Source organism: Sphaerulina musiva (assembly GCF_000320565.1).
Source record: "Sphaerulina musiva SO2202 unplaced genomic scaffold SEPMUscaffold_1, whole genome shotgun sequence".
Taxonomy (NCBI): Eukaryota; Fungi; Ascomycota; class Dothideomycetes; order Mycosphaerellales; family Mycosphaerellaceae; genus Sphaerulina; species Sphaerulina musiva.
The window spans coordinates 1,701,912-1,726,687 of NW_016017383.1; the positions used below are offsets into that span (position 1 = coordinate 1,701,912).

Sequence of the window (24,776 nt, forward strand, 5' to 3'; positions counted from 1 at the left end):
TGGCGGCGGCGGCGACATGATGATGGCCATGTTGTAGTGAGAAAGCAAGTACAAAGGCGTAGAAGGAGAGAGGGTGGAGGAGGAAGTCTTGGCACTGGTGGTTTCAGTGCTTACCTAATGTAGTTCTAGGTTTCTACTGGTTGCCAGGCGGACGGGGCCCAATAAATAAATCGTCATCGGCTTCACACTGGCATATGCTACCGAGACCTGGACATTTCAATCGCAAGCAACACATAGCACTGTGCCTGGGCTGAACAACAGCGACAGCAATAGCAAAAGCAACAGCAAAAGCGACCATTATCCATCGACAGAAGGAGGAGAGCAAGGAGAAGAAGGAGAAGGAGAACAAGGAGAAAGAAGAAGACTCCACAATGAAAGCATTCCGCCTGCTGTCCACAATCCTCATCGCCAGCGTCGCCGCCGCCATCCAGCTCCCCGACCTGCAGCCATTCCTCGCAGCCCTCCCGAACGTCCTCCAGGACCTCGCTTCTTCCCAAACGCTGCAGAACGAAACAGCGCACGAGCTCTTGAAGCGGCAATCAAATGGCTGTCCCAACAACTTCCGCTCTTGCAGCAATCTAGGTGCACCCAGCCTCTGCTGCATATCCAATGCGGTTTGTAGTGCCGATACCGCCGGACACGTCGCGTGCTGTCCCTCGGGCGCCGCCTGCACGGGCACGATTGCGGGAGTCATTACCGCGGGGACTGTAAACAGTAATGGGGCGCTGGTGACAGGCACCACATCTGGCGCACTAGCAGCCACGGGGCTTACCACGCCCACCACCACGTCTTTGCAGATGTACACCACTTCTGCGAGTAATGGGCTGGTTCTCGCATCATCGACCACCGATACTGCTGGGGACGGTGGCTTCATCGTCGCAGGGACCAGCACGGTAGCGACTCCAGGAAGTGCTGCGATGCGCAATGCAGAAATCGTGAGTCCGATCGAGTCCTATGCTTCAACATCTACTGACCACTGAGCAGCCCCTGATTGCAAAATGCATTTTACGACTCCTTGACCTTCTGCCGCTGTAAAGCATGGCGGTACACGACCGAGCAATCACGACCAGATTCACGACCGTACAGACGACCCACACAGCACCATAGCGAGCGTAGCCAATGAGCATTGAGCAATTTGAAGCAGTTCCGTTTCCCACAGATAGATACATACCCCCCGGTTTTCCAAGTTGAAATTGCTTTAATAGGTATCGACTTCAATAACTTCAGCCGATCAAGCTGCGTCAAAGGCATTGCACTATATGGGCAAATTTCTGAGATACGCTCATAGAATCGCGACATGCAGAGATACCACGAGGATAGGGCTAACTCCTCCTCGTCAATTGCTGTATATACGTCTCACATGAGCTCCATAGCAACATGATTTTCATGCATGAATCGCCTTCTTGGTCAAGGATGGGTAGTCTGAGCCGGCCGCCACAGTGCCGGCTATAGCTCATCAGCTCAGCTCCGAATCTCGAGCTCGCCTTTTGTTCCAGTTGGTTCACAGAGAATCCTCCATGGATCGAGATCGTTGCTCGCTTGGTGCAGCTTGGGTTGCTCGCTAATCAGTGTCTGCCACGGCGTAATTCTTATTGGCTCGTGTCGCAAAGGCTCTCAGACGGTGCTGGTCATAGCGGTCATGGCCTAGGAAGAAGTCTAATTACTCCACGATAATGATGTGCCGACGATCACTACGTTTCCCCACCAGTTCACCAGCCCAACCGGTCACCAGGTCGTCATGAATAAGGTAATAATGAGGGCTGTCCACTTCGACCTCGACGGCCAAGCATGGATATACTTGTCATCCAGATGTCGGAGGCACTGTTGACACTCGCAGATGCATTTGCCCTCCCCCCTAGAGGTCTTGAGGCGTGTCACGACCTCTAGCCTGAGGCTCTCAGCAAGTGGATCCCCCAGGTAAGGGAGGAGGGAGGAGGGAGGAGGGAGGAGGCAGGAGGGACCCAGAGCTCTGGTCCTCGACTGTCGCTTCTCCAGGTAATGTCCACCGATACGTGGACGTAGGTGGGATTTGGGCATGGTTCGTGAGATCACCACGGACCTTTTCTCGGCGCTGTGGGTGAACTCAACTTCACAGTACAATACCTATTCCAGCTCCCAGCTACTCACCTGCTACTACTACAACTTCCCGTGAGAAGAAGATTGTACAGTATTGTCATCCATACAGCACCACATCATGGCGGTTTCAACACGTGATGAGCACAAATGGTGGAAAGAGGCCGTGGTAAATATCACCTGTGGCCGTTGCACATGCACACACCATCATCCTGACATGGTTTGCAGGTCTACCAGATCTATCCCGCCTCATTCAAGTCCACGGGAGCCGGAGACACGCCCGGATGGGGAGACATTCGAGGCATCACGTCCAAACTGGACTATCTGAAGGATCTTGGTGTCGACATTGTATGGACTTCGCCCATGTACAAGAGTCCCCAGGTCGATATGGGTATGCAGCATTCACGCTCGTCTCGAGACGATGCTGACGATTCCAGGATACGACATTGCGGACTACGAAGACATGGACCCCAAGTACGGCACGCTCGCTGACATTGATGAGCTCATTGCCGGCTTGAAAGATCGAGGCATGAAACTGATGATGGATCTCGTTGTCAACCATACATCGGATCAACATGCATGGTTCCTGGATGCTCGATCGTCCAAATCAAGCACCCATCGAGACTGGTACATGTGAGTAACAATTCAGCGCGAGGACAACTCGCTTTCTGTCAAAGTATCGATAAGCTTGTGCCCAACACTACGACAGCGTTTTAAGACCAAGCTCTCTGAGACTCGTCATGGTTGTGAGATATAGTTGCTAAAGTTCATCCAATTTCTTTAGTTGGAAACCGGCACGCTACGATAAAGATGGCAAGCGACAGCCGCCCAACAACTGGGCCCAAATTCTCGGAGAGGCGAACTCGGCATGGACATGGGACGAAAAAACGCAGGTAAGCATTCTACAGAACAGAAATGCAAAGCTCTCTTGCTAACGTGGGAAAAGGAATATTTCCTCTCGCTCTTCACGCCAGAACAGCCGGATCTCAACTGGGAAAATCCCGACGTCCGAGCCGCTGTTCACAATGTGCTGCGCTTTTGGCTCGATAGAGGCGCCAGTGGCTTTCGAATGGTAAGAAGTGTGGAGTTGCGTCTTGATCTCGAGCTCTTGCTGACGAAAGTTTTCATCAAAGGATGTCATCAATCTCATCAGCAAGGTCCAGACCTTTCCCGATGCCGAGATATTCGATGCAAACGCCAAATATCAACCGGGTAACAAGTTCTTTGCGAATGGACCAAGGTGAGATGAACATGGTGAGGTGCGAGGCAGTACAATCTGACTTATTTTAGGCTCCACGAATTCTTGCGAGAAATGAACGACAAGGTTCTATCCAAGTACGATACCATCACCGTGGGCGAGATGCCATTCGTACAAGATGAAGACGAAGTGTTGAGAGTCGTCGCGCGAGAGCGCAAGGAGTTGAACATGATCTTCATCTTCGAATTGGTGGACCTCTCCAATGCCGTGGGCGCGCCCAGACTCTCGCTGCGGTAAGTCCACCACTGAGCAGAAGACACCACTTCGCCTCATGTTCCCGTTCCCGTTCCCGTTCGGCCCAGCCAAGTCGGTGCTGTGTGCGTGCTGTCAGACAGGGTGAAAGAGACATATGCTGATCTTCAACTCGATGCTCTTAGTCCCTGGAAAGTGAAGGAACTGCGGAACGTTGTCTCGAAATGGCAGAAAGCGATGCGCGAAAGAGGGGGATGGAACAGTATATTCGACTCGAATCGTAAGTAATACTTTTGTTGTGATGATCTCACACAAACGAGGTCTCTAACAAGCATTCCTCCTAGACGATAACCCGCGGCCGGTGTCGCAGTTCACAGACGACTCTGATCAATACCGCGAGCTGAGCGCGAAGCTCCTGGCAATGATGGAGACGACATTGAGCGGCACACTTTACGTGTATCAAGGCGAAGAGCTTGGGATGATCAATGTTCCCCCGGATTGGGCGCCGTCAGAGTACAAGGACATTGAGTCCCAGAACTACGTGTGTCACTCCTTCCCAAAGACCCGAGAGAGGCTGACTTCTAATGACATACGTGACAGTGGAAGAAAATGAATGATCTGTATCCGGGTGACGAGGAGAAGCTTCGTTATGCACGAGAGGTGTTGCAGAAGAAGGCCCGCGATCATGCACGAACTCCCGTGCAGTGGAGCGACGAGCCGAACGCTGGTTTCTGCGAGGCCAACGTGACACCTTGGATGCGCATCCACGACAATTACAAGAGTGTCAATGCAGCAGCCCAGCTCCACAGCACAGGCGATGAGCTGTCTGTGTTCCATTTCTGGCAACGTGGTCTCGCGAACCGAAAGAAGCACAAGAAAGCCTTCGTCTATGGATCCTACGAGAGCCTCGACGAGAGCGACAACAGCGTCTTTGCTTATAAGCGATCCGATGGTGCCCAAGAGGCCTTTGTAGTGGTACTCAACTTTTCGGGAGAGACGATTGAGTGGAATGTGCCCAAAGCAGTGACTGTTCACAAATGGGTCACGAGCAACTACACAGGCGATGTTCCCCAGGAGAGTAGTTCGGGCAAAGTCAGCTTGAGAGCTTGGGAGGCTCTGCTCGGAACTGCCGCGCCTTGAAGATGTTCGCATGATGTGGTTCGAGTCGTTTTCCGAAAGAGTACAACTTTCATCAAGACCGGGAAAGAAGAAGTAGAAGAAGATAATAATAAGAACGAATAACCCGGTTACAGGTTAGTTAGACACCTCTTAGTCTCTCTCTCGCTCTCTCCCAAATGTCTCACTAGCCATGTGCTCGGTAGTTGGTTTTTCATATACAAACTACAGACTATAATCGCTTATGTAGGAGTGGCGCTACTTGTGCGCTGTCTCTTGAAACTCTAGACTCTAGTTTTCTTGACTAGTATATAGGTCAGGTAGGTACTGTAGGTACCTCCCATGATGGGTGATGGATGTATTATGTACCTCGTGAATCGTGCTGAAATTGATAACTAATAAAATTATACCAACTCCTCCCCCCCCCCGTCTCCCCGTCTTCCGGTTCGCTTTTTTCTCTTTCTAGGAGGAAGCATGTCCACGTAGGTACCGTACCTCCTAGGTACAGGTACAGAGAGTACGACTACGACCCGATGTTCGGAATGGTCGGAAAGAGTACACTAACTAGGTAACACAACACCGCTGGTCCGCTGCTACAGCCGGGCATGGCCCCGGACCGGGAGGGTACAGTACGTAGTGATCGAGCCTAACTAGCCTAAGCCTAGTATAGCCGCGTGGGAAAAGCCGGTTGTACTGTACCTTATAACGTGTACCTCCTAAGTGCCAAGATCTTTCTCTTTCTCTCTTTTTCTTTTGGCGGGAGGGGGATGGGGGCTGAGTCTCCGTTCTCCTTTGGAAATATATTATGTACTTACCTTACTGCTGTATACCTACCTTAATGCTGTAATGCTTAGATATACCGGAATCGTCGGATTATGAATTGCGAAAACTGCGAGCGAAAGCAGCGAAAATGCTAGTAATCAGTGTAAGGTCAGGTAGGTAACAACCGGTTCGGGAGAAAGGTACTCTACTCTACTAGAGTCTAGAGAAATTCTCCTATGTTCAATTTTCGTATATCCTAGTCCTTGTAGAAAAGAAGTTTGTTGTCTTCGCGATAGGGATCGGGATTGAGGCGGTAGAAGCGGATACGGATGTGGACTACTGTACCTACAGGCTATAGGATGCGGTATATGCGGATACGGATGCGGATGGGGGATGTGGATGGGGATGGTTCGTATTTATACGTATGTAGGTACGTATACGTATGCATATGTGCCTACCTTATGCAATGCGTTGTGTTATCGAGGCTGTATGGTTTTGTAGGTAGGCAGTATTGTACGTATTTATATAGGTATAAGAGAGAGAGAGAGAGAGAGAGAGAGAGAGAGAGAGAGGAGGAAATACTACTACTACCAACAACAACATAAGGAACATACCTACCTTAGTAGGAGTATTCACAATTATTTAGGAAATACACTACCTCAGCGGCTCAGCCCCAAGCCTACCTACGCTATCCCACGCAAATCCCCCCGAGAATTCCCAACGCGAACGCAAACGCGGAGATTTGTATCCTCTTTCAAACTGCACTGCAAGTCCGTCCACCTTAGCCCTATGTGGATACAGGTAGGTAGTACCTTACTTATCCGGGTTCTAATCAAGTCAAAGTTGCAAACTACGCGGAAAAAATATCATCAAGATAATGAATTTCGCATCATGTGTCCCTTTTAATTTTTAATTTTTTTTTCTTGTCCCTCTCGCTCTCTCCCGCTTTCTCTCTCCCTCTTTCTCTCGTAGCTATCCGGCCCGCCGGATGTGTATAGGCTGAGCTCCGTAGCTCTACAGACCAGCTAGCCTGCCTCCAGCTTCCAGGTCAGGCAGGTAGTTTAAAAAGTGGCCCGACGACTACAATGTACAATGTATATGTATATGTATCTCACTACCGTCTCTACCGCGCTAGTTCAATGAACCTACGGAGATTTTCCACGAGGCTAGTTTCGAGCCTCGGGATCGGTGGGTTTGGGGTTGGAGGTTGGAGGTTGGGGTTGGGAAAGTGAGGTACATACCTGATATATATATATAAAATCTGTATGAAGATGTGAAGTGGCTGTAAACCTAAGGGTTGTCATGTCGATCGTAATTTGAAGAAAGATCGACGTGTGTCGTCGTTGTTGTTGCTGAGATTAAGTGCTTATAATTTTTTCTTTTTGCTTTTAATATGGGTACGCGAAGAAGCGAAGGCTTGGTAGCTGCTTCAATTGTTCTTGTTCTTATTGTTGCAGATGTCAAGATGTTTCAGATCTACTCCTACTCGATGTCGAAGCCGGCAGTCTTCTCCCTATTATTATGTGTGTTATCAGCTCGACAGCAAATTTTTAAGGTCAGATTGCTGCTATAGTATCGTCAAAGAGCATACACATCTCGGGCGTGGGCAAAAGTCATTCATCGGGTTGCTACCAGCGATAGCAGTCTGCGTCTCAGGTAGGTAGGGAAACGCTTTTAGACGCAGATATGCCAATACCCGAAGAGAGCAAGTGTAGAGACAGCAGCGAGAAAAAACCACGCTCCCCATCTGTGTGGAATCCAGCTCTTCTGTCTTCGGTTAGCTCTCTCCAAAAGTCCATCTTTCGTCAGTCACAGCTTGCTTACGAGACTCGCTAGCCGTTCTTCTCGTTCGGCAGGTTCAGCTCCATTGTAGTTGTAGTAAATGCTGTGCATGTGCTGGGCCTTCTCGAGAACATTACCAGCATCTCGTTGTTGGAGATTGGCATGCTTTGGAACTTGAGGCAAGGCGCAGATAGACTTGATGGACAGAGAGAAATTGCCCTCTTGTGTGCCGAAGAAGCTATATAAAGAAAGGTCAGTTCATCGTCGTCTAGCAGAATCGCATTGCTACTACAGTTCACATTACCTGCGCATCATGACACTAAAGCGCTTGACACTCTTCAGATTAATTGGCTTCGCATCCTCCTGGGGCCTTCCGCGATATGTCGCGTTGAAGCTGGCCCAGGGAATGAAGACGGTTTTGTCATGAGTATCACCGGGTTGCGTTTGCGGTGGCAGCTCGAAATCGCATTCGTAAGAAACGGATGCTTGCTCTCTCCCAGTGTTCGGGTCGGGTGGGAGCAACTCGTCCTTGAGATTGAATGTGTACCGCTTCTCTGAACATACCGAATGAGAATGCGCGATGGTGATGGCAGACCTTGGTGTGAGATGGAGGAGCACATACCATCAGCCTGGGCGATCCATAGTTCAATGCCAGCGTAGCGTGACAAGTCCCACTCGGCGTCCTCTTGAGTAGTTCTTTGACTCGCGAAGCCGGCGCCGCCGAGCGTTGTGATGTCGAGATTCCCGCGAAAAGTGCCAGTTTCGCTGGTACAGTCGAGGTATGAGATGCTTTTGCCTGGGGTTTTGGTTTAGGATGGATGATATGCATGTCATGATCACACTCAGACGGAGCTCACCACCTCGGACTCGATCATCGCTCGCAGTCCAGTCCTGGGGGTGCCATCCCTTGCTGCCACCAAACAGTGTGTATGGCTTCTCCGCGATGGATATCGACATGATTGATGTGTGGTAGATGGATGGCGATGCAGCGACTTCTAGTGGAATTGGAAGTTACAGTGCAGCACGGACTCACTTCTCTCTACCTTAGCGTCCTTGGCTAATGATGAACGCGCACCAGAGGGTTTCAGAAAACAGAGAACCTGGAAGAGCGAATATGCCGTCGTGGGGGAGATTTTCAACTTGGCACGACATAAAGGTACTCAGCTAGCTGTAGATACTGCCGAGTGCAGCAAGATTACAATGATGCTCTGTATCGCCGCAACCAGCGTGTCGTATCATACACAACACCTTTGGTTCAAGTCCAAGATGCTGTATAGATCACGAAACGTCTGCGACAATACAGGCAATAGTCCGCCGCTCCTGTACCAATGCCACCCACCAGTATAGCCTTTCGAACTCTGCAAAGCAAACAGTGCTATCGCCAGCTATCATGCTTGCTTCACACGTCTGGCCACCTTTCCGCATACCACCACCGTCGCCGCCGCCTCCGTGCTGCTCACGGCCATTCGAGGTCGATCATTTCAAGCCTCTCGTTCTCCTTCCATCGAAACACATCTGACAAACATAAGCTGTATGCTTAACGACATCATGTCAATATCCTCTATCATAAGACGCCGGACACCATCGCTTAACCCCAAGTAACAAACAAAAATCAGGTGGCAACACTTCCGCAACAAGCGTGCCAAACCGCACAGCGCCCAACTGACAAGCACAATAGACCCATTTCGCCCCACTCAGTGCTCCAGGAGAGGAGGGGAGCCTGCTTGCCAATCTTCTGATGAGTCCGATGGTGTCTGATCGATCAGCCATTGCTCCGGTAAGTGCGGCCGTGATGCTGTCTACTCACAGAACTCTGGTAAGAGGTGATCTCGTTGGCCATGCTGGCATAGCTCATGCTGAATGGATTCACCTCGTCGTCTGCGTATATTTCCTGCTTGATGGGAGTATGCATCAAGTTTTGCATCGCATACGTTTGGGCGGGTGGCATGTATTGAGGGTATACAGGTAGGTCCATGCCCGAACCACAGTATGCGGGGTACGTCGAGTAGCCGATCGTCTCTGCTGCTTGTGACAAGGCAAGATGTCCGGTGAAGGGCGGAGGGGAAGTTGATAATTGGCGAGTAAACTGTTGGGAGAACATGCCTCGATCGTCGGATGGCAGTACGTATTGCTGAGTAAGGACGTCGGGTGTCCGATGTCGTGGCCCATGGGTGTTGGATGCAAACACTCGCGGTCTTTGGACCATGGTCTCGTTCGTTGCTGTGCTTGTTCCGCTCGTACTGGGAAGTTCTTCGTGTCTTTGCTCGGGCGACGCTGAGCTGGACCCAGCTCTACGTTCCAAATCCTCCAACCGCTTCTTCAGCTTCTTTCCTGTCATGCAGTCAGATCGCTGTAGTAGCAGAGCGCCTCCAGGGTGCGGTTGCGTACGGTAATTTCGTTGAGCAATGCGATTCTGTATTCTTCGTCGCTCAGCAAGATCGGAGATCTTGGTCCAGTCTTCATTAGGGTTCGCACTGGCACTAAAAGCTATGGTGGCATGAGTGTGTGTTTCATCATCCACGCTGTTCGCTCGATGGTGAGTGTACATACCGCTGCTGGTGCTGTGCGCGGTGGGATACTTTGCTGCAGCGGGATACTGCGGATAGCTATAACGCTCCATGTCTGGGTGATCGTACATGCTCACCAGAAGGGCAATCGGTATATACTGTACGCTCGATAGCAGAAAGCAATGATATGAAGATGTGTAACGAGGAGATCGGTGAAGGGAAGTTTTGCGAGCTGGCGGCTGGTCGAGTTGTCCATATATCCAGTTCCGGTCACCCCATTCAAGGGCACTAGAAGTTGAGCAAGGTTGCGCCTTCCGAGAGATCCTACTGTTGCGACGTTCCTACGTGGACTGGGGTGGCATGCGTGGCTCGGACGCCTGGTCTCTGGAGCGCCGAGCGAGCGCTACAGCGTACAGTACCTCCACTGCTTTTCAAGGTGCCTCGACACAGGGCTGAAGTACGACTTGAAGGTGAGCAGCAGCAGCAGCAGCAGCAGCAGCATCCTCTCGTCGGACCAGACGAGACGAGCTGCTGAGCAGAGCAACCTCAGTGGGCACCTCAGCGTCGACGAGAATAGGGGCGCCATAAGTCGTGTGCGATACCGAGACCAGCGCGTCGGTGTGTGGTGAGTGCGTACTCTGACTACAACTAACTGTATGGGATGGAGAGGCGCAGGAGGCACGGCACCATGCTGCATCCGAACCTGACGATGCCATGCCAGGCCAGCCAGCCAGCCTGAGCGAGCGCCTGCTGTACATGCACCCTACCTGTCGCCGATCGGTTTAGCCGTCGCATTCCAGTGCATGGGCAGAGACGCCCATCTGCCGCATGTCTCTCACGTGAATGCCCATCCATATATAGTCTGATCGCAGGTGTGCGTGTAGCGCGACGAGACTCAGGAGGGCCATGGATTGCGGGAACCGAAAGGAGACAGGCTGCCTGGCGTTTTTTTCTGCGCCTCCGCCTCGCCAGGCCAGCAGCGGGCGGGCGGGCTATGCGACCGCCGACCGCTGCTGGCTGCTGCTCGCAGGCCCTCGCAGTTTCACTTTCATCAGGCTCGCCGGTAGGGATGCGGTGACGGCCTGATCGTGGAGGCCAATCCACCAGTAGTGTGCGTCGCCGCCGTGTTCACTCTCTCGGAGTCTCGTACCTCGCTGCGCCCAGAAATACCTGACTACGCTCATCCCATCCCATCCCATCCCATGATTCCCATCCCATCCACCGATCCGATGCTGCCTGCCTGCTGCCTGCTGCCACGCCCGCCCGCCTTCCTCCATCCTCACACCGCGCCCCCGCCAAAAGTCGCGTCGCATCGCCTCGGTCGTGTGCTCGAGCGGATCCGCTTTTCCCACGGCATAATAAGGTGATGATGGAGTGATTGGATGGGTGCTGGTGTGGTGCCCTCGAGGGACACGGAGGGCAGCCCTACAGCACAAACGCGCACACGCGCAAATTGGAAGCTTGATTGGCTCGCACTTTCTGTCCAAGCGTCGCTGGCAAATGGGCCAATTTTCTGCCTCTTGGCACCTTCATATCTCCACTGATCTACCGACACTATGTAGCTTAGGAGGTACGTACAGTAGGTGGTAATATCTCTTGTCCATTGTCGCCCAGGCTTCATCTTTGTCTTCATCACCGCGCTCACCGCGCTCGCATCTCCTGTCCATCTCCCCCGCCTCCGCCCTGGCCCGCGCCCGCACCCGCACCCTCTCCCTCTCCCTCTCTCCCTCTCTCCCTCATCACTCTGCTGTGTCGGCAGCACAGCCAGCGAGCCAGCGAGCCCTCCATGACGCCACGTGGTTGCTACGGTACACACGCTGTCGTAGCGAGATGCAAGTGACACGAACACCGTCTGCTGGAAGCTCGCTGTCTGAGCCCCTCGTTCTGTTGCTGGAAAGCCTTAGGGCACTGTTCATTGCGGGCAATGCTTCTGCGTGATTCAGCTTGATCAGCCGCAGGATGCTGCTAAGCTGTGTCAGAAGGGGTGCGAAGTCCGTAGGGCTGGCCATATCCTTCCACTCACTCGACACGTATAGGCAGAAACATGATTTGCTTTCGGATCACGACCTCTCACACCATCGAAAATCCCGAATACTCAAGCGAGGCGCCTGCAGCTGCAGCCAAGGTGCAACAACAAGCGTTCGGCCTCTCCGCGACAGCTGCCTAGTACGCTCGCTATCATCTGAAGATAACATTGCTACGCCCGCAAACGGGCGGTATTCATAGATGACTGACTGATTACTACTGACACCAGATTAATCGGTCCTTGTTGGTAGGACTTGACGCATTCGACCAACCATAGCACGACAAACTCGTGAGCTGGAGGCCGGACGAAAGCACAGCCCACTGATTGTGCACGCGAGCGCTACACAGCAGAGCTTTGTTAGTCACGGACAGCGTGAGAGAGTGCGCACGACAGCATCTCCATGGTATTGGCTGCTAATCCCGGTCCCAGCCACGCTGACAGTGCGCAAAGCTGCTGTTACATGTTCTCCATATAAACACCGCTTTCACCACGTGCGTCTTTCCCTGTGTTCCATGTGTGAATGTCACCAGAGCCTGGAACTGGGAGGCACAACAGTATAGCCAGTTTTGGGATCAATGCGGTTTCATGGTGCGTGCAACTCCGAAGTAATGTACTTGCAATGAAAGCAGTTTGATAGTCTGAGGCTGCAGCGCAGATGACCGCGACCCAACGGCCACAGGATCATCAATTCTGCCGTACCACGCAATAGTCGCCAAAAGTGCTCTTCAACTATCTCAGCTCATGGGGCCAATCTGAACCTGGCAACCCGACGTCTGTTGGTGTCTTGCGCACCTGCGGGCTTTTCTGCACTGAATTCGTGTAATGTAGACGGAATTCCTCCTTCAGTGGGCGCCACCCAACAAACACTCTTCCACACAGGCGAAGAAGCAGCTCTTGCCCGGCGCCCTGTGACCCATTGAGATCCAATGTCTTTTGTCGCAACGTAGGCGGTTATCGTGGCTGTTGAAAGATGGCTTACAAACACCTCATTTTGCTGCTGCTGCTGCAAGCCCATTGTTCTTTCCGTACTTGAACACCTTGCCTTCCATGTCGGGACCGATGAAGAGCCAAGCTACAGCCGTGACCCAGCTGAATACGGTATCCACGAACCAGTTATTGCGTGGAGAGCCACCCATCGCACTGACTCTCATTGCATGTCCGAGGAGTTGAGTCGTGATGAGGTAACCCCCTGATTCGAGACCACGCACAGCAGCTGCCGCGACCTGATCTTCGTCCTGGGCGGGGTCGTCCTCTTCCAGTATCATCGTGATTTTGTGCTTCGTCTTCTGCTCTTCCTCGTGTCCAGGCGATGTGATGGTCCCCGGGCAGACACAATGGATCTTGATATCCGCAGGCCCGGCATTCGCGGCATCTTTCCTGCGAGCGCCATTGTAGAGATTGACTTCGGATCGGAGCGTATCCGCGAGCGATCGCATGGCCGACTTGGGCGGTGCGTAGGGTGCGTAGCCGGCGACACCCACAAAGCATACGACGCTCGAAGTTACGATGAAGTGCCTTGGCTTTTGCACTCCATTCTGCGTGTTGCTGACTTTGTTCGGGATTGCGGGCTTGATCCATGCTTTCAGTGTGGACTGTGCCAGGTACGCCGCCGCGAAGTAGTTGACATCCATCTGCTGCCTGAGAACTTCCACGGAGGCTTCGAGGAAAAGCATGGGCTGGGCCTGGCCTGCATTGGCCCATACAATGTCTGGAGGCTGGCCATGATTCCATGCGGTCACTTCTTGTATCAGACGATCGTTCTCCTCGGGCTTGGTAAGGTCTGCGCTAATGGCAAGGAACCTTTGACGTTGGGTGTCTTTTGCCGCAGCCTGTGAGTTTGGTCAATATGGGATACTTGTCGTGAGCACACAAAAGAATCCGGACCTGTATGTAGACTAGTGCCTCGTCGAGCTTCTTCTGGTTTCTCGCAACAATCACAACGTTGGCGCCTTTCTGAGCGAGGAGTTTCCCCAAGCCTCGACCCATGCCCTGCGATCCGCCAGTCACAATGACTGTCTGCAATATAGAGTCAGCAGCATATCTGGTTGGATTACGCGATTGAGATCTCAGCTTACACGGCCTTCCACTTCGAAATGGTTCTTGCGGGAAAATATGCCCATGATGTCGAGGGCCAGCACGAAGACAAGAGCACCGAGACCAATAGGCAGCCAGAAATAACCTACAGCCATGTCCGACTTGCACGCATTACTGGCTGGTATATCAGTACCGTAGGTTGGCAAAATGTGCTGGCGTTGGTTCAATCTGGTTGATATATGTTGTACGTTACGCACAGACAGGGGGGACACTTTCCCAGGTGTATTACACGCGAAAAGCATCGTACCTACTAAGATTACTGTCTACCTACCTCGCTCACCTTCCACTTACTCGCTACCAACAAGACTCGAATGTGGACTTGGCTAGCAGCCAAGTAGTGCTCCATCATCACAATGGTCTTCTACTTCACCAGCAACGTGGTCAAACCCGCGGCCTTCATCTACGTGGGCAAAGACAAAGTAGAAAGTGAGGCCACCTCATATGATTGAGCACACCCATATCCACCCGTTCATAATATCAGCACATCAGCGCACACCACAAAACTGACTCCGATAGAGACGAGGATCTCATAGCGCACGGCTGGCCCGAAGACGTCTGGTTCCACGCCGACAACCTCAGCTCCGCACACATCTACCTCCGACTACGCCCCAACGAAACCTGGGACCAAATCCCCTCAGCCCTCCTGACCGACTGCGCACAACTCACCAAAGCCAACAGCATCGAAGGCAACAAAAAGGACAATGTGACAATCATTTATACTCCGTGGAGTAATTTGAAAAAAAGCGGAAATATGGCGACGGGCCAGGTGGGGTTTCATAATCAGAAATTGGTCAAGAGGGTGTATGTGGAAAAGAGGGAGAATGTGATTGTGAATCGGTTGAATAAGACGAAAGTGGAGAAGTTTCCGGATTTGAAGGCCGAGAAGGAGGAGATGGAGCGGGAGGTGAGGAAGAAGGAGAGGATTGCTGCGCAGGAACAGGTAAGCAGAAGATATACATGTTTCTACGCGGGCGGGCGGATGGCTGGTTGGGCAGAGATGTGGAAAAATTGTCTTTTGTTTTTGCTAACTGGTCTGTGTGTCTTCTAGAAGAAAGAGGATGCTCGATTGGCAGAAGAGAGAAAGCAGCTGAAGTGGCAGAAGGAGCATATGTATGATGATGTGCATACGGAGGATCAGATGCGGAGTAATGCTGATGGGTATGATGAGGATGACTTTATGTGAGAGGAGGATTGTCTAGATCAGAGAAGGGAAGAGAAGTGAAAACGATGATACCTTAGGTCCCTCAGGTATGCATACCTGAGGTACTATAGGGTTGCACACAGAGCTTTCAAGGTGGTGGTGAGTTGGGCTGTGATTGAAGACTCTCGATGGCTATGGGATTGATCCACTCTCTTCCTCTGCCTCCTATCTCTAAAACTACCTGAGGTAGGTACCTCCCTAGATATACTCTCGATCCACAAAACTCTGAATCATACCCTCTGGAGTAGCATCATACTCCTTCAACACCACCATTTCATCATCACCCCCTCCCTCCAAAAAAGTATTCGCCTGCACAAAAACCTTGCGCGGCTTACTCTGCGCAATCACCTGCGGCCGAAGTCGATTCGCAAAGAAGTCGTCGACAGTCGTGTATTGCTTGTAGAAGGCGAGGCCGTGATGAACATCTGCAGTCGCTTTGTAGATGTTGAGTTTTTGCAAAAAGCGATTGATGGCCGGGCGGCCGTGGGTGGAGATGCGGGTGCGGTCGAGCCAGATGGTAACGTCGGAGAGGTCGGGTGAGGTGTGCTGGAGTTTGCAGAATTCGGGGCCAGCTTCGAGGAAGACTTGGAGGATGGCGAATCTACGAAGAGAAGTGAAATTAGTTCACGGGGCCAAGGGAGAAAAAACAAAAGAATTGCTCGGCGAACTGTTCTTCTTACCGTGCTTGCATATGGGCTTGTCCCCAGGATGCAGTTGAGGGTTCCCAGAATTGAAGCGCTGCAATGCCCGCTCGAGCCATTTGCAGGTAGCACACATACAGCACATCTCCTGCGGCACCGTTGATGTCCTCTGTGCCATCCCCGAAGCCGAAGATGGACAGGATGGAATAGTCTGGACACAAGCTCATCGCCACAGACTCGGCTCGACACTCTTCGTAGCTGGGTCCTGCGCCTCCAAAGACTGTTCCCCACGTCTCACCGGGCTTATACCATGTGGTGACGGGTTCCTTGGTGACGGGATTCTGGGGTGGATTCTTGACGTCGAAATTGAAGACGCCCGGCTCGGTCTCTTGTAGAAGCTTACCGCATCCATGTCCGAGTAGCTCGTGAAGACCAACTTGAACTTCGAATGCTTGGTCTCGGTATCGGTCGTACACGTCTTGATCTTCAGCCCGAATGAATGGCGTGGGCTCTTTGGGAGCAGCCGCCGAAAGGACGTTTCCCAGACTGACGTTTTTGAAGCCCTCCTGCTGTCGGATTGAGTCGTAATTGGGTATGTTTATTCCTGCTGGGATCCCACTCCCAGCAAACGTTAAAACCTCGAGACTCGTGAAGTCGGGGCTGAGGAAGTGGTCCTTCTCAAAGTCCGCAGGCCACGGGAGCTTGGGAATTTGCTCGGGGGCAGAGTCCACGAGCTTGCCGAATGCTGCAGTCCGCTCTTTGTTGACCATAGCGACGAAGCCTTCCCATTCACCACGGATGCCGTGTGGGTCTCTGTAGGTCTCGATGAAGCCGATGTTGCACTCGACGATGGGGCCCTTATCCTTGATCCAGTGTCTTTGCGAATCCAGATGTGCGAGCATAGACCCATCACGGAAAGCTTTGACGTACTCGGCATGCATCTTCTCTTCATGCGGATTCAGAGAATGCTTTTGGGCCTCAGCGAGATTGTCAGCAATCTTGCCCATCTCCACCGCATGGTCGCCATAGACAATGCGAGCTTTGAGGCCATTGCTCCCCAGAGTCCACTCGGTACCCTCGATATCACGCTGCGCTGGCTCTTTGACTGCAGATGCAATCAAGAGCTCAAAGTCACCAGCAGAAGTCTTGCGCAGACGTGTGTTCTCGGGCAGGAGCTGCTTCTCTTTGAAAAAATCTGAGATGGTCGCTATCTCTTGTGTCGTGATGGTCGCAGAGTCGGGATAATACGTGGACACATGGCCTTGCTCCGGATAACCTAGATGCAGCCGAGCGACAGACGATATATCGTAGAGTGCATCTTTGACCTGTCCAAACAGTTGCGCTGAACGTTCAGAAGTAGCTGCAAGAGCCGCAAAACTATCCACGGGAAGACGGGGGATGGACTTGGAGTCGCCGAAAGACTTGTAATTGCCCGTGTTACCCAGGAACTGTGCAGCGAAATTGAGAAAATGCTTGAGATCGTCGTCCGAGACCTGTGATTCGGTCTGTAGCTTCTTCCAGTCGCCATTGCAGTGCTTGTGGAGAGCGAGAATCAAGTCCTGCGTGTGGTCAGCTCCGGTTTCGATCATCGTGGCCTGGGCGCTGGGGTTCTCTCATCCAAATGCTCGCAACTCACATAAATACTATCAAGACATCACAAATATCATCAGCCCATGTCTCCTCCAGAGATAGATCGGTTCCAGGTACACTCACGGCTCGGATTCGGGAGACACTTGACGCAGATTCACTCGAGTACCCGAAAAGGCAGCTCTACTGATGTAGTGGGCATACTTCTGTTCATGCTTTGCCAATGCATCGAAATGCGGCCGAATGGCGAGAGGAACGACGGCTGTGGGTGAATGTGTAGCGTGGTGAGCGTACAGCACAGCAGCGTCATGGTCATGATCCAAGAAGAGAGATGTTGTACTACTTACTGGGCGGATCGTCTGCTCGGTATTGGTTGAGGGTTTGCTCGTCCATGGTGACGAGAACGGTAATGACGGGAGGTATGGTGTATGTGGTGTATACCTGGTATGTTGTTGTTTTACCCGGGAGGACCTAGAGCGATGGAGTCATTAGAGCTTGCTAGACAGCCTAGACCAAGGTACATTACCCAGCAGCGGGGCCGCAACGCGGAGAGCGGTACCTTGCATAAGGTAGGTATATCAAGGCAAGGTACCACTGTTTCAAGCAATCTCAAGCAAGACACAAGACAATCAGAATGACAAAATTGCCAGGAAACTAACATGGCACCGGAAGAATCATTATACGCATGTCCGGTACATGCTACTAAGCGCGCACAAAGAGGGTATAAGTACATGAACTTTCCGCAGTCATTCACAGCGTCTCGTGCCTCCAGTATGAATGATTCACGGCTCTCTCGCCCAGAAGAACTCCTCGCGGAACAAGCTTTCTACAATGCGAATGCCATGAGCGCACCAAAGCCCAACACTGCGCCTGATGCAGCCTTGATGTTTGCGCATGCTGCTCCCGAAGACGTGGCACTGGCTTCGTTTCCGGTGCCAGAGGCAGATCCAGAAGAAGTCCTGGTACCACTTTGGCCTCTGCTCGAGCCAGAGCCAGAGCCAGAAGGAGCCTCAGTGGCGCCGGTTGCAGCGCCGGTTGTGGTGCCGGCTGCGGTGCCAGCTGGAGCGCCCGGGGGAAGGACAATGCCAGTGGGCGCTTCGCCGAGGACATAGGTAGTAGAGCTTCCAACAGAGATGGTGAAGGAGCTCGCGTTGCCGTATGCCAAAGTGTACACGGAGCCCGACGCGAGACCCGCAGGAATGGTCGCTACTGCAGGCTGAGAAGTCTCTGCCACCGGAGCATATCCATTGCTGAGGGCTGGCATGCCTGTCACGACACCGTACGAGTTGGTCTCGGTCAAGAAGTTGGTCATGGTGTTGCTATACGGCGGGATGGTGGTGGAGGTGGACTCGTCGGCGGCGACAGCGGCAGCGGGCTAGACGTCGACCATTAGCAGTGATCAAAACACAGTCAGGCCCACGAGCACGGGAAAAGAGCGACGGCGCGTACAGTGGTCTCTTGTGCGTATGCAGCAGCCACGAATGGCGCCAGAGTCAGGATGGAGTAACGCATGTTGTTCGAGTGGTGCGGTTCGTGTGATGTGGGCTTATGATCTGGTGGATAGATACAGTATGTATGTAGTTGGTGGTAACGAGGGCGAGAAGAGGGCAAATACAAGTAAGTATGGTACTGGTAACGAGTGTGGGTGCCCGGGTAGCGACGTGACGAGGTGAGTGCAAACAGCAAAAGGCGCGACGAAAGGCGGGCGCAACGAGTGGGAATATGCGAAGAAGGGAAGGAGTCCGTGCACTGGGATATACAGCATTAAACATTTTTAGCTCTATTGCCAGGACGCCAGCTACCTACTTCCGGACACCCTGCCTCCTATAATAGGTATTTATATTATTCTGCTGTAATTTGTCGACAGGGGCCGGAACAGGCAGCCCGTCGTCTTCTTGGCCAGTCGCCACCTCCTACAATAAACAGCTGGACGAGAAGAAGCCTTCTCCATTGATCGTCGCCATTCCACGCCTGTACATTTCTCGAATTTCCTAGGAAAACCTCATCGTCCATCATACCTACATGTATGATCTATCTGTGTCAACTTTCACGTTGCTTGGGTGACGCGTTCGACAATCAAAGCTAAAGGTATCTCAGGGAAATGTGATCCGGCCATGCGTCTCGCATTGTCATTGGCTCGACTGATACATACGAGCACACGAACCCTTCCATCATCTCTCAGGTAGGTATCGACCGTATCGTTGTGAGTAACGACCAGCTGTGCGGAGATCTGGAGAGGATAGGTAGTACATGTAGCCAGAACCATGACGACAATCGAAATACGACGGCCCTACGGGTATGTGCATTGAATATGTCGAGACGGAGCCCGAGGACTTTCAACTCTCCAGCAGTATATACCTCTATAAAGGGGTCTTTGGTTTCACGCATCGGGCTACATCGTAGAACAATAACATACCTAACCTAAAGTGTACGAATCGTGTGTACAGGCTACGCCGCCACGTGAATGGGTAAGGTAGGCAAAGTAGGTAGGTAGGCCTTCAGCACTCACAACATTCACACACTGCCTAGGAGGTACATACCTTATATAACCGTCTCCGCTGCCCACTTGATCAAACCATGTCTCACACCAGTACGGACGGATACATGTAGCTACGAGCAACGAGCCATCTCTACGCTCTACCCGACCACCAAGCTTGATGGAGACCGGCAGCCAGAATGACGAGATTTTTCGTTGTCCGGTGTGCACCGTATTCCGCTTGCAAAAGGTAACGTTCGGACTGCTTGGGCTTGGATCGACCCCAGATTGGCTGTTCTCGTGCTAGGCATTGGTGGCTCAGGCTACTAGCTGAATACTCCCCGTCTCTCCTACATGATTATTATATGTCATAAGTGTGCTGCTCTTCAGGCACGCTTGTTGAGTAGGAACAGGCAGGCCTCACTACTACGACTACCACTGCCACTACCACTACCACTACTATCGCCACGACATGCCACACTGTCGAATAGAACCATCGTGATTCAGCCCATGCTTGCTTGGTCCTTGCCGCCGCCGCTTTGAGGCCGACACCCTCCCCCCCCTCTCGCTCCCGCCCTACCACCACCCGACTCCTCCTCCTCCTCCTCCTCCTCCTCCGCCCTCTCCGCCGACTCGCCTCCGCGTGAGGACGCGCAGAACATCGAACGATCCTCCTGGCAGCCATGTCGAGCCAGCCTCCCGGAACCTTTCTCCCCAACACCAAAATCAGGGTCGGCGACCACAAGGTCTACATTGAGAAGTACTTGTCCGAAGGAGGCTTTGCCCATGTCTACGTGGTGCGCATACCGCGCGAGGGCAACAAGCATGAAGTCGCGGTGCTCAAGCGGGTCGCTGTGCCCGACAAGGACCACTTGGCCAACATGCGCACCGAGGTGGAGACGATGAAGAAGCTCAAGGGCCACAAGCACATTGTTACCTACTTTGACAGCCATGCCAGTCAGCTGCCTGGCGGTGGCTACGAGGTCTTCCTCCTCATGGAATACTGCAAGGGGGGCGGTCTTATTGACTTCATGAACACCCGCCTGCAGCACCGTCTGACGGAGCCCGAAATCCTCAAGATCTTTGGAGACTGCGCCGAGGGCCTGGCGTGTATGCACTATCTGAAGCCTCCGCTGCTACACCGAGATCTGAAGGTGGAAAACATCTTGATCTCCAAATCGGCCGCCGGCACGCCTATATACAAGCTCTGCGATTTCGGTAGCACTGCGCCACCCAGACCAGCTGCAAAGACGGCCGAAGAAGGAAGGCTCATCGAGGAGGATGTGCAGAAGCACACGACCATGCAGTACAGGAGTCCGGAGATGATTGATGTCTGGAGGAAGCAGCCGATCGATGAAAAGGCGGATATTTGGGCTCTAGGGGTATTGCTATACAAGCTATGCTACTACACGACACCTTTTGAGGCAGTAGGTCAAATGGCCATCTTGAATGCCAGCTTCAAGTTCCCACCACATCCACAGTTTTCGGAGCGTATCAAGAAGCTCATCAGCTGGATGCTGAAGGAAGACCCCAAAGATAGGCCCAACATCTATCAGGTCTTGAAGGAGACATGTGGCATGCGGGGGACGCCTGTGCCAGTCCAGGACATCTATACTGACCGAACACAATCTGAAGCCCGCCGGAACGAGACGCTCCCACCTACTCATCCGGCATCACCAGCGGCGGTGGGACTACAGAAGGTGACGCCACGCAAACAAGAGCAACAGCTACCTGATATCACCCCTATGCGAAGAGGGAGGCCAACCGCGCCCGCTCAGCAAGGGCCAGTTGCTGCCCAGCCCGCCGTGAAGGCTCAGTCCACTCGTGCCGGTGGAGACCCCTTTGCAGCTCTGGACTCCAAGGACTATGAGGTGCGAGCAGGAGCTGTAGATGAGCTCGCCAAGCGATTCCCGAGTCTGGACGAGTTTGCGATTGCTCACGATGGCAGTAAATTTGCCTTTGCACCGACCTCGCCTCCCGCTCCAGGATCGTCACCGCCCATGACCAGCCCATTGAACGAACGTGTGACGAATGCCTTGGCGGACCGAGTATTTTCAGGCAAGGCTTCAGAACAGTCCGCCTCTTCCCCGAGGCTACAGGCTGCGCGCTCCATGGCATCTGCTCCCGCTCCTCGTCGTGATTCGCCGGTGCGTACATCCACTCCGCTGACGGACCCGCGTGCACCACTGGCCGTTCAACATCCCATGCCGATCCGGAACGTGTCACCTTACAAGTCTACCGCAGTGGGGACCTCTCCGCCTCCACAGGCTAGCAAGCAGTTACCGGACGTCAGCAAGCGTCCCATTTGGCGGGTGCCAGAGCCCAGTCAAAAGTCGAGTCAGCCTCGAGCTTCAGAAGACGCTCAGGCCGCGGCGTCATTATTGAAGCCCGGTCTGACACCCGCGCAGCGACCTGCGCTGCTGGACGTGCATCGATCCAAGTCGCAGACCGTTACGGTTCAGGCAGAGCACGCGCGGTCCTCCAGGCCATCCCTGGAGGGACATCGACCCTCGGCGCAGGATTTGGGAGCAGCCAATGACATTAGTCGAACGAAGTCCTTGAGTAATAGGTCGAGGCCGTCCAGTATGTATGTGAGTTCCAACATGGACTTCTTGAAAGATCAAGAGCAGCAACGCAAGCGTCCTTCTTTGGAAATCAGGCGCCATAGCAGGCAACCCTCGCAGTCTCGTGATTCTGAAGCCGAAGAAGGGAATATTCGGGATGATATGGACTTTCTACGAAATACCGAACATAGTGACAACACTCGAAGGTCGTCTCGAGGACTTCACAAGCAGCGATCCAGTCTCGGACAAATCGGCAGCAGTGCCAAGAGCATGTTCAGCGGGCGCTTCGGTGATGCATTCAAGCGATTCGAAAGCAACGAGAAGAGGGGGCCAATGACACCGGAAGCACGCGAGATGGAACAACAACCGGAGCTACTGTCGCCCATCACCGGATCAGAGGCAACGCCAGGCAGGCACTCTGATCACGAGGAAGAGGTGGAGCTGCCGCCTGATGTGAAAAGGGAGATTGAACGTCGAAGGCTGGAGGAAGAAGAGAATCGCGTCGCTGCTGCAGCAGAAGAGTACAGGAACCGTGTTGCCACACAAGGCACCGGGAATATGGGGTTGAGCCGAGCGAGCACTATTCAAAAGCGTGTTCAGTCGCTGCTTGATGACGGCCGGCAATCGCCCGCACCACGAAGGACAGCGGAGGGCTATGGCCGATACACTGAAGAGGATGCAATCGCGCCACGTCCTGCACCGATGCAGCCACAGCAGCCATTGCATAGTGGATTTAAGCCTTCCATCATATCTCAGAAGCCGACTGGCGTCGGTTCCAACACGTCCAATAACCCTTATCCCAGGACGAGACAACAGCCCACTGCTACTCCAGCAGCAAACTTCATGCCTACGCCGGTCCCGGCGCCTGCAGAACAAGCCACTGTGCAGAGAGTGGTATCGAGGCCCAGCGCGCCTCCCAAGCCGAAAGCGCTGCGCACTGGAGGAGCCGTCCAGTGGCCACCGCCAGAATCCCCTGATTTGGAGAAACCGCTCCCAGCTAAACCAAGTGGCCTTGCTGCTCTTCTAGCGAAGGACCTGGAAGGTGTACCAGATTATCCTCAGGGAGGGAGTGGTGATGCGCAGTCACGGCCTCGAGACAATCTGATCGAGCTGTCTCCTACATCGCCGCATGATCTGGACAGTTTTAGCAAACGCTACCCAAGCTTGAGCGGCATCGAGATGGTAGAGACGGAGATTGGGGGCGAGAGGAAGATGATGCGCGTGAGAGAAGTCTGAGTGTGCTATTATCACGACTGATGTCGAAATGTGTTGGAGGCTAGGTATATACATATACACTGGCAGTGCTGCCGAGTTCAGCAGATAGCATCCCTGTACAATCACATGCAAATTCGGGAGTGGCTGGTCTAGGAAAGTTAGTTCTAGATGCAAATGGCAACGTCATGCATATCATGCATCTACACCACCCTCACTGACAAGCAACGTGAACGTATTCCACACTTGGACATATTGACTACAACCTCATCCAATGCAGATGACACCGCGCCTAGGACGTCTTTCTCCCTTTGCTGCTGCCAGCTGTACCGGAGTATTATTCGCCACATCTCTGCCCACCATTATATCATTATCAAGACGATCATCATCAGCAGCAGCAGCAGCAGCAACAACAACAACAAAAACTACACCACCACCAACAACAAAAACAAAAACCAAAATGTCCCCCCCACCCTGGCCCATCAAAAAATACTCTCCTCGCCACTCCACCTGGCCCTACACACCCCAAGACTTCCATCGACAAGATGCTTCCCCAGACACACAATTTTACCATCAACCCCGCTTCGTCACGCACATTGACGATGCGGCAATTGCGGATTTACGAGAATATTATCGGAGCGTACTTCTTCCTTGTTGTACTGCAGATGGCGGTGGTGGTCGTATTTTGGATTTTTGTAGTAGTTGGATTAGTCATTATCCGGGGGAAATTGAGGACATGGTGAAAGATGGAGAGGAGGGAAAAGGATGGAAGATTACAGGTTTAGGAATGAATTACCAAGAATTAGAGGCGAATCCCATTTTGAACAATGGAAGAATTTGCTGGGATTTGAACGTGGAGCCGGATTTGAAAGTTGCTTTGACCTCTTCCACCACCACCAACACCAACAAGACGATATCAAAATTCGACATCTCCACCTCCGCCCTCTCCATCGACTATCTCACCTCGCCCATCTCCGTCCTCTCAAGTCTTTTAGATCTCACCAACGAGGGAGGAAGTGTACATTTGGTGATTAGCAATCGATGTTTCCCCACCAAAGCGATTGCGCGATGGTTACGCGTGGATGAGGAGGAACGCGTGCAGATGGTGGGGGATTTTTTGCATTTTGCGGGGTGGAAGGGGATTGAGATTGTGGAGGTTTGTGATGGGGAGGTTAGGGTAGAGAGTGAAGAAGAAGGGGGAGGGGAGGAGGAGGGGTTAAAGAGGTTGATGAGGTTGATGGGTAGGAGGAGGAGGGATCCGTTGTGGGTTGTTAGGGGGTGGAAG

At 52.8% G+C, this 24,776-nt stretch overlaps 10 protein-coding genes across 10 annotated transcripts; 5 read left to right on the forward strand and 5 right to left on the reverse strand.

Annotated features, from left to right (window-relative positions):
- The first annotated feature begins 191 nt into the window (after positions 1–191).
- SEPMUDRAFT_129635 (uncharacterized protein) lies at positions 192–1,264 on the forward strand. The gene is made up of 2 exons (XM_016902301.1): positions 192–935; positions 985–1,264. Exons 1-2 carry the CDS (start codon positions 372–374, stop codon positions 1,033–1,035), a joined length of 615 nt encoding a protein of 204 aa, XP_016764874.1. The 5' UTR covers positions 192–371; the 3' UTR covers positions 1,036–1,264.
- An 850-nt stretch (positions 1,265–2,114) lies between these two features.
- SEPMUDRAFT_145923 (glycoside hydrolase family 13 protein) lies at positions 2,115–4,787 on the forward strand. Its single transcript, XM_016903343.1, has 10 exons — positions 2,115–2,242; positions 2,302–2,464; positions 2,511–2,706; positions 2,858–2,966; positions 3,020–3,145; positions 3,207–3,313; positions 3,364–3,564; positions 3,709–3,803; positions 3,868–4,064; positions 4,124–4,787. Exons 1-10 carry the CDS (start codon positions 2,195–2,197, stop codon positions 4,661–4,663), a joined length of 1,782 nt encoding a protein of 593 aa, XP_016764875.1. The 5' UTR covers positions 2,115–2,194; the 3' UTR covers positions 4,664–4,787.
- A 1,971-nt stretch (positions 4,788–6,758) lies between these two features.
- SEPMUDRAFT_145924 (CIA30-domain-containing protein) lies at positions 6,759–8,252 on the reverse strand. The gene is made up of 5 exons (XM_016903344.1): positions 8,041–8,252; positions 7,806–7,979; positions 7,488–7,737; positions 7,226–7,421; positions 6,759–7,168 (listed from the first exon to the last, which is right to left on the reverse strand). Exons 1-5 carry the CDS (start codon positions 8,138–8,140, stop codon positions 7,076–7,078), a joined length of 813 nt encoding a protein of 270 aa, XP_016764876.1. The 5' UTR covers positions 8,141–8,252; the 3' UTR covers positions 6,759–7,075.
- A 59-nt stretch (positions 8,253–8,311) lies between these two features.
- On the reverse strand, positions 8,312–10,065 carry SEPMUDRAFT_145925 (uncharacterized protein). Its single transcript, XM_016903345.1, has 4 exons — positions 9,734–10,065; positions 9,572–9,670; positions 8,991–9,514; positions 8,312–8,937 (listed from the first exon to the last, which is right to left on the reverse strand). Exons 1-4 carry the CDS (start codon positions 9,819–9,821, stop codon positions 8,878–8,880), a joined length of 771 nt encoding a protein of 256 aa, XP_016764877.1. The 5' UTR covers positions 9,822–10,065; the 3' UTR covers positions 8,312–8,877.
- Positions 10,066–12,217: 2,152 nt separating this feature from the next.
- SEPMUDRAFT_56439 (3-ketosphinganine reductase) lies at positions 12,218–13,954 on the reverse strand. Its single transcript, XM_016909401.1, has 3 exons — positions 13,792–13,954; positions 13,601–13,732; positions 12,218–13,545 (listed from the first exon to the last, which is right to left on the reverse strand). Exons 1-3 carry the CDS (start codon positions 13,903–13,905, stop codon positions 12,703–12,705), a joined length of 1,089 nt encoding a protein of 362 aa, XP_016764878.1. The 5' UTR covers positions 13,906–13,954; the 3' UTR covers positions 12,218–12,702.
- A 109-nt stretch (positions 13,955–14,063) lies between these two features.
- On the reverse strand, positions 14,064–17,646 carry SEPMUDRAFT_145928 (dipeptidyl-peptidase III). The gene is made up of 7 exons (XM_016903346.1): positions 17,587–17,646; positions 17,366–17,501; positions 17,289–17,295; positions 15,692–17,211; positions 14,859–15,612; positions 14,327–14,750; positions 14,064–14,236 (listed from the first exon to the last, which is right to left on the reverse strand). The coding sequence occupies exons 1-5, from the start codon at positions 17,630–17,632 to the stop codon at positions 15,210–15,212; spliced, it is 2,112 nt and encodes a 703-aa protein (XP_016764879.1). The 5' UTR covers positions 17,633–17,646; the 3' UTR covers positions 14,064–14,236; positions 14,327–14,750; positions 14,859–15,209.
- On the forward strand, positions 14,164–14,993 carry SEPMUDRAFT_32846 (coiled-coil domain-containing protein 25; the record flags this gene model as incomplete). Its single annotated transcript, XM_016908513.1, has 3 exons — positions 14,164–14,236; positions 14,329–14,750; positions 14,859–14,993. 3 exons carry the CDS (start codon positions 14,164–14,166, stop codon positions 14,991–14,993), a joined length of 630 nt encoding a protein of 209 aa, XP_016764880.1.
- Positions 17,647–17,886: 240 nt separating the features above from the next.
- SEPMUDRAFT_160164 (uncharacterized protein) lies at positions 17,887–18,901 on the reverse strand. The gene is made up of 2 exons (XM_016907886.1): positions 18,689–18,901; positions 17,887–18,614 (listed from the first exon to the last, which is right to left on the reverse strand). The coding sequence occupies exons 1-2, from the start codon at positions 18,749–18,751 to the stop codon at positions 18,066–18,068; spliced, it is 612 nt and encodes a 203-aa protein (XP_016764881.1). The 5' UTR covers positions 18,752–18,901; the 3' UTR covers positions 17,887–18,065.
- A 1,440-nt stretch (positions 18,902–20,341) lies between these two features.
- Positions 20,342–23,681, forward strand: SEPMUDRAFT_145930 (uncharacterized protein). The gene has a single exon (XM_016903347.1). It carries the CDS (start codon positions 20,399–20,401, stop codon positions 23,513–23,515), a length of 3,117 nt encoding a protein of 1,038 aa, XP_016764882.1. The 5' UTR covers positions 20,342–20,398; the 3' UTR covers positions 23,516–23,681.
- Positions 23,682–23,951: 270 nt separating this feature from the next.
- On the forward strand, positions 23,952–24,766 carry SEPMUDRAFT_112792 (uncharacterized protein; the record flags this gene model as incomplete). The annotated part of the gene is made up of 2 exons (XM_016900996.1): positions 23,952–24,647; positions 24,737–24,766. The coding sequence occupies 2 exons, from the start codon at positions 23,952–23,954 to the stop codon at positions 24,764–24,766; spliced, it is 726 nt and encodes a 241-aa protein (XP_016764883.1).
- Positions 24,767–24,776: the final 10 nt, after the last annotated feature.

Coding starts and splice junctions, on each gene's coding strand:
- SEPMUDRAFT_129635 (XM_016902301.1), top strand. CDS start 372: ATGAAAGCATTCCGCCTGCTGTCCACAATCCTCATCGCCAGCGTCGCC. Junction 936..984: donor CGATGCGCAATGCAGAAATC/GTGAGTCCGATC, acceptor ACCACTGAGCAG/CCCCTGATTGCAAAATGCAT.
- SEPMUDRAFT_145923 (XM_016903343.1), top strand. CDS start 2,195: ATGGCGGTTTCAACACGTGATGAGCACAAATGGTGGAAAGAGGCCGTG. Junction 2,967..3,019: donor CATGGGACGAAAAAACGCAG/GTAAGCATTCTA, acceptor ACGTGGGAAAAG/GAATATTTCCTCTCGCTCTT. Junction 3,314..3,363: donor TTCTTTGCGAATGGACCAAG/GTGAGATGAACA, acceptor GACTTATTTTAG/GCTCCACGAATTCTTGCGAG.
- SEPMUDRAFT_145924 (XM_016903344.1), bottom strand. CDS start 8,140: ATGTCGATATCCATCGCGGAGAAGCCATACACACTGTTTGGTGGCAGC. Junction 7,980..8,040: donor CGATGATCGAGTCCGAGGTG/GTGAGCTCCGTC, acceptor CCAAAACCCCAG/GCAAAAGCATCTCATACCTC. Junction 7,422..7,487: donor TTTAGTGTCATGATGCGCAG/GTAATGTGAACT, acceptor TTCTTTATATAG/CTTCTTCGGCACACAAGAGG.
- SEPMUDRAFT_145925 (XM_016903345.1), bottom strand. CDS start 9,821: ATGTACGATCACCCAGACATGGAGCGTTATAGCTATCCGCAGTATCCC. Junction 9,671..9,733: donor CGCGCACAGCACCAGCAGCG/GTATGTACACTC, acceptor ATGCCACCATAG/CTTTTAGTGCCAGTGCGAAC. Junction 9,515..9,571: donor CATTGCTCAACGAAATTACC/GTACGCAACCGC, acceptor ACTGCATGACAG/GAAAGAAGCTGAAGAAGCGG.
- SEPMUDRAFT_56439 (XM_016909401.1), bottom strand. CDS start 13,905: ATGGCTGTAGGTTATTTCTGGCTGCCTATTGGTCTCGGTGCTCTTGTC. Junction 13,733..13,791: donor ATTTCGAAGTGGAAGGCCGT/GTAAGCTGAGAT, acceptor TCTATATTGCAG/ACAGTCATTGTGACTGGCGG. Junction 13,546..13,600: donor AGGCACTAGTCTACATACAG/GTCCGGATTCTT, acceptor CCAAACTCACAG/GCTGCGGCAAAAGACACCCA.
- SEPMUDRAFT_145928 (XM_016903346.1), bottom strand. CDS start 17,632: ATGGACGAGCAAACCCTCAACCAATACCGAGCAGACGATCCGCCCA. Junction 17,502..17,586: donor CCGAGCAGACGATCCGCCCA/GTAAGTAGTACA, acceptor ATTCACCCACAG/CCGTCGTTCCTCTCGCCATT. Junction 15,613..15,691: donor CAAGCCCATATGCAAGCACG/GTAAGAAGAACA, acceptor TTCTCTTCGTAG/ATTCGCCATCCTCCAAGTCT.
- SEPMUDRAFT_160164 (XM_016907886.1), bottom strand. CDS start 18,751: ATGCGTTACTCCATCCTGACTCTGGCGCCATTCGTGGCTGCTGCATAC. Junction 18,615..18,688: donor CATACGCACAAGAGACCACT/GTACGCGCCGTC, acceptor GTCGACGTCTAG/CCCGCTGCCGCTGTCGCCGC.
- SEPMUDRAFT_145930 (XM_016903347.1), top strand. CDS start 20,399: ATGTCGAGCCAGCCTCCCGGAACCTTTCTCCCCAACACCAAAATCAGG.